Source organism: Anoplolepis gracilipes, chromosome 3 (genome assembly GCF_047496725.1).
Source record: "Anoplolepis gracilipes chromosome 3, ASM4749672v1, whole genome shotgun sequence".
NCBI classification, from domain to species: Eukaryota; Metazoa; Arthropoda; class Insecta; order Hymenoptera; family Formicidae; genus Anoplolepis; species Anoplolepis gracilipes.
In genome coordinates this window covers 5,073,114-5,078,895 of record NC_132972.1, presented here as the reverse complement: position 1 = coordinate 5,078,895, position 5,782 = coordinate 5,073,114, and the positions used below count along the sequence as shown (strand labels likewise).

The 5,782-nt window shown below is 37.2% G+C and overlaps 1 protein-coding gene across 6 annotated transcripts in view; it reads right to left on the bottom strand.

Moving 5' to 3' along the window:
• Positions 1-1,182: 1,182 nt before the first annotated feature.
• Positions 1,183-5,782, bottom strand: part of LOC140663430 (GTPase-activating Rap/Ran-GAP domain-like protein 3) — a 28,606-nt gene continuing 24,006 nt past the window's right edge. For all 6 annotated transcript variants that reach the window (XM_072887587.1, XM_072887583.1, XM_072887585.1 and 3 more), the window contains 5 exons: positions 5,219-5,682; positions 3,799-4,135; positions 3,461-3,547; positions 3,091-3,360; positions 1,183-2,944 (listed from right to left, as the gene is read on the bottom strand). In XM_072887587.1, coding sequence (XP_072743688.1) covers positions 2,697-2,944; positions 3,091-3,360; positions 3,461-3,547; positions 3,799-4,135; positions 5,219-5,682 — 1,406 coding nt within the window. In that variant the 3' untranslated portion in view covers positions 1,183-2,696. The remainder of the gene's footprint in view (positions 2,945-3,090; positions 3,361-3,460; positions 3,548-3,798; positions 4,136-5,218; positions 5,683-5,782) is intronic.

The following is a 5,782-nucleotide window of genomic DNA, read 5'->3' as shown; positions in this document are numbered from 1 at the left end:
CTCTCTTTCTTTTTTCCCCTCCTCTCTCTCTCTCTCCGCCACTCCCTCCTTTCGTCTCGCTCTCGCCGAACAAGTCTTTCGTGTGTGTGTGTGTGTGTGTGTGTGTGTGTGTGTGCGCGCGGGGCCCTCGTACCTGCTTCGCTATCCTTGTCTCTTTCTCTCTGTCTTTCTCGTCGCTCTTTCATGAATACGCTCGCTCTCCTTTTCTCTCTCTCTCTCTCTCTCTCTCTCTATCCATTTTACGGTGACCGTACGTCGTTGGTACAGTACACCGTCGCGCGATGCCGACACCTCCGCAGATCGCTCCGACTTCGACGAAACGAGACGCGACGCGACGCGACGGCCGACGAGCCGATATGGAGGCTGGATGGTTGCAGAGCCCCTGCCCCGGAATGTTGGATTACGTATCCGCGTAATAACAGTCGCGCTTAAAGTCACGGTTAAAAAAAATAAAAAATAAAAAGGTAGCGCGCGATAGCGCGTCTCACGTTCTTGATAAACTCTAATATCTTTGTATCGAATCACGATTACGATAAATGATAATTCCGAGATGAAACTATTGCAAACTCTGTTTCGCGTTAAACATTTATAGCGTTTATTACAAATTACGGTATATTTTCCGTATGATAGCTCACTTATATATTTATCGTACTTTGAAAATCTCGGACGTTTGAAGATGAAAGATTCCGTTAATCGCAATTAGCGTTAGAGTCAACACTTATATTTCGATTATCTCGAGTCTGTTACTTTATCGAAAAACGCCCGAGGTGATGTAAAAAAAAAAGTCGATAGAGATTATAGATTTGGATTTCGAACGAGTATCTCCACAGCTAGCAGATCCCCGTGTCACACAGACGAAAATCACATCTCGGTTCAACGCTCGAGTCTGACCGAGGTCGTCGTAACAGCCTGCTCTCTTTAGCCACGATCGGCTTCTCGATTCGCGTTCATCAACTTTGTCAATGAAGAAAAATATTCGCGATGGTTCATTCAATGTTGAATCTTTTAAAATTGAATGGCAACATTAACAGAATTTTGCTGCACACACTATTTATAAAAGGCTAATTGATAAAATATTCTTTTAATTTAATTTATCTCGAGGAAACATTTATCTGATATATCGGTTAAAAAAATAATTTTATTCTCTATATTTCGAGGATAAAAAATCAGGCTCAAGTTTCTGTTTCTTGTAAATTTAATTCATTTTAACTTCTTTATAAATTTACGTTATCGTGGAATTCGACAGAAATACAACATGACGATATATATACTTTTTGAAGTAAATTACTTATATTATCGTTATCGAGTCTAACAATAAACGCGCGAATTCTGTGAAATTTATATCTTAAGAAGCAATGATTCAACAAACTGATATACAATAGATAATAATATCAACATACATTTTTATAAAATATACCTACGTAAAACAATTGGATGGATTTATCGATTTAGAGAAATATTGTATTATTTTGTATACACGGTTCTAGATCGAAGCAACATGATCATAGAAAGAAAGGCGCGAGATAAGTATTGAAAAAATACTGTTTTATCACTTTCGGTGGAAATGCAACAGTTACATATATATATATATATATATATATATATTATTTGTTATTTAGTATTATATACACACGACGCGTAAACATCGACACTCATTTGCATATCGGAATGTAATAGTTTGCATTTAATGAAAATAAATCCACACAGATGTGGAGAGAAACGCAACATGACGATCCCGATCTTCGGGAATCGATCAACGTATACGATCACTATTCCGATCGAACATTCTTCGCGTATCTCCTTTACGTTCGAAGAAATGTATGATTCATCGAGCTAACGCGCATATAAAAAAATGCCCTTTTCATGCGTATTTTAAGTGCATGTTAAGTTCGTTTCACAGTGTCGTGCGTCAGAAACATTTTCGACTATTACAACGGTAGCCTATATCCTACTGCTTAAAATTGATTTTGTGAAACAATGAGGAACTATGGTATACGATACTCACTTGAAAAAAATCCAGAAATGACAGATGTCAAAGTATCGTCGTTTTCACGACCTCATTAAACCTCCTAATTATGGACGACACGAAGTAAAATTAGCTTAATTTATTAAACGAAATTGGTATTTGAAAAAAAAAACATATTTTACATTATTTATATTTAAACAAAAAAAAACTTTAAATTAAAAAGAGGATTAGTTTAGTATCTAAATATTTTCAATTGCTTTTTTTTTTTTAAATTTCAATTCTAATTTAGTTTCTTCTGCATATTAGAAATATAAGATTTAAATAAATAAATGCCACACATAACGCGTATTGTAATAAAGCAAAAACGAAATAGATAGTAAAAATTAACAACATTAAAATAAAATATTGAAACAAACATTCTTAAGAAACAAAGAGAAATAACAATTTTTAACATAGGTATTTTAACGTATCCTCGTCATAAAATCTACTCAAATAATTTGTGCGATCGCACTTACATTCAAGATATATATATGCAGCGCGACGCGCCAACAATGTTGTAACAATGACAAATATTTCCGTATGTTCTCTCTCGTGAACGAGAAGAGGACGAGAAGTCAGGTACGTACGGTCGAGCTTTTTTTTCTTTTTCTTTTTTTTACGATCAATCTCCTGCGAAACGATCGCGAGGCTATAGCGTAATCAATTGGCGAGCGCCAACAATTACAGCGACCTATTTGCTACATGACGACGGCAAATTCGTGGTCGGTGTAGGTGTAGGACTGCTGCTGCAGGATCTGCTGAACGCACGGTGAGGTTCAACGTTGAGGAAGGTGCGGTCCGTGGTGGGCGGTGCGGAGACGATCTCCGGTTCCGCGGGACTCGGACATCTCCGTTGACTGCAGTTGGACCCTGTGTTTCTCGACAGCGTTTGCAGGGGTATTCGATAGATTCTTATCGGTTTCCAATCGCCCTGGCTATCTATGAAAGGAAAATTTATCGGTTGGCAAGAGCTGATGACCTTAATGCGTTCATTAAACATTTGGAGTAATGATCGATCGAATCGAGGAATGGAGGAGGGAGGGGGATTTCGACGGAGGCAGAAAAAGTCGAGTAAGGTCACGTACTTTGGAGAGTCGATCGAGAGGATGATGATTGCGCGGTGGGCGGTGGACTACACGGCATCTCATCCTTCTCGAGAGGTTTCGAGTCCAATCGAATTCGTTCGCATTTTCCTGGAAAGAATTCCGGAGCCGTGGTCGCAAAGAATATATCCCGCTTCGAAGTAATCAAGCTGATATTTGGCATAGCGATCGTGTGAACCAAATTGCCGTTAATTATCAGTCGAATCTCCATCGTGTCACTAGTGAAGGCGATCACGTATGGAAAGGCACATGCTGTCGTAAAGAACAACATCCATATTACATTAATATACGTATTTTAATAATGAAAAATTATATGTGTAGATATAATGACTGAATATTTAAATTGTCGCACCTACGGTTATCGGCACCGAATTCCAATTGAAATCAAACTCGGTCGGTGCAGCGTTCTCTTCCATCAATTTTTGAAAGTGACATGTATCTAAAAAAAAAAAATATTAAATAACTCTGCAAAGTACTCTCAAAAATAGTCTTTAAATTAAAGCGTTTCAGAATTTAATTAAAAAAATACATGCTTTTAAAAAGATCTCCTGATATATCTTGAAATATAAAGGTAATGTAAACTTGAACAAGTTACGAATTATCGATATACATATATTCTCAGAGATAAGAAAATATAAGAAAAATTAAATGAAGAATTAAATCAAATTAAATTAAAATAAAAGGACTTACTGTTGTAACAAAGTAAGAGTTCCGGCTCCTCGTCTTCGCGAAGATCCAACGCTGCCACCAAATGCGGTTTAGGAGTTGCCTCCATATGAACGACCCTCGAAACTCCGCTCGCGGAAATCAATTCAAAGTGATGGCGGGCGCCGCAGCACAAGGTCCACTCGTTAGTCGGATCGGTGCTCTCGATCATTGTCACCAACGTGGGTGTCTCGCTTGCGGTAAATTCTTTTAATGGCAAGAAACCATCAACGGTGTCGGTATCGGCTGACGAGCACCAGATAGTCCAGGCCGCGTTGTGCTTCCACTGAAGGACCATCAGTCGGCGGCCAACGACTACGCACTGTTTCGCACTCATATTACATATTGCGCACTTTTCTTACGTCAAGATAATTATTTAACTTTAATATAATACTATAATAAAAGACAGAAAGACGATATTTATAATTAAATGTTGCGCACAAAAAAAGGAAAGAAATTTAATAAGCCGCGTTGCCGACGTTTTGACAGATTTTTAATTAATCTCTCATCCCGATCGGTGATGTGTAATACAGGTATTACTTTTGTTGGAAATTTTAAAATTGGATGAAATACGCAATATATCTACGATAATTGTTGACGAATGAGAAAATTCTTTTTCGTTTTCAGAAACGTTTGCTCGACTCGTTCTCTAACTTCATTCATCGACCGTTACTAGAATTGGCCGCAAAAGTCCAATGAGTGGAAAAAAACCATGATAAATGTCTATTTTTACTGTCACGTATTTTATCCAATGGAATAACTTGATAAAATATAAAAATAATTAATACGTAACACTAGAAAATATATTTATATAACCTTATGCAAAAAGATATTTTTGCTTTAATTAATATTTAATTTAATTAATAAATCATTGTAGTTAAAAAAAAAAAACAAAAAGTATAATAATAAAGTCTTTTTTAATTTAAATTAATATGTGAAACACATTTTTAAAACAAAAACTTTAGTGACATAAATGTAACTAAAAAAATTTTACATTTAATTTTTAGTTTAATGAAAAAAAATATAATGATAGTAATAGAATGAAAAATATTTACCAATCTAGATCTGATTTGCGTTTATTTTTCATCTTGTAACAAAAAACCAGTTTATTTGCTACGTTGATTTTTAATTTATTACACAGATTTTATTTTATTTTAGATACAATTTGAAATTAGAAAAACTCTCTCAATTGACGAAAATATTGATAAAAAGGTTCTCTTTATTTATTTTAATATTTTTAATAGAAAAGACTAGTTTTTGTCAGATTTTCTTTTGGAAAAATATTGGGTTTTATCACTGACTTGTCAAATTGTTTGAATTTTATCTAAAAAATGTGGAATTTTGCCAACCTCGGACCGTTACAAATATGAGACGAACAAATACAAAACTTGAAACAATACTTTACCATGCGTAAGTGTGAGCCTCCGGGTCTGGTAATGCTGTACAAGTGACATCCTCGCGTACGTCGTAGTTTCCTCTCCTTGATATGAGCCCGGCTTCTGACAGCCGGGGCGCGAACGCGCCCGCGCGCCCGCGAACGCGTCACCGGAAACCGGATGGTGGCACGGCTGAAATTGTCGCATTCTTCGGCGTCGTTCTCATCACAGTCATCCTCGTCGTCCTCACCGTCCTCGTCGTCCCCGACGTCGTTCTCCTCCTTCTCTTGCGTTTCCTCGTTGTCGCGATCGTTGAATAACTCGGCGCATCTCGCGGACGCGTCGCTCTCGAACTCGCGTAACCGGAAAACGTACACACTGTTTTCCTTACCCTTGTCGCTGGCACGGAACAAGAGTATCCCGTGCTGCTCGACCACGTCCAGCTGCTTGATCTGCACCGACTCGTCAAAGATCAATCTGTGCGAGAGTCCGTCTGGAAATTCAAAAAGCAATCGATGCTAAACTTTATATATATATATTCGAAAATGTTATTTCCTTCGACTATATTAACTGTAACTTTTAATTTGCTTCAA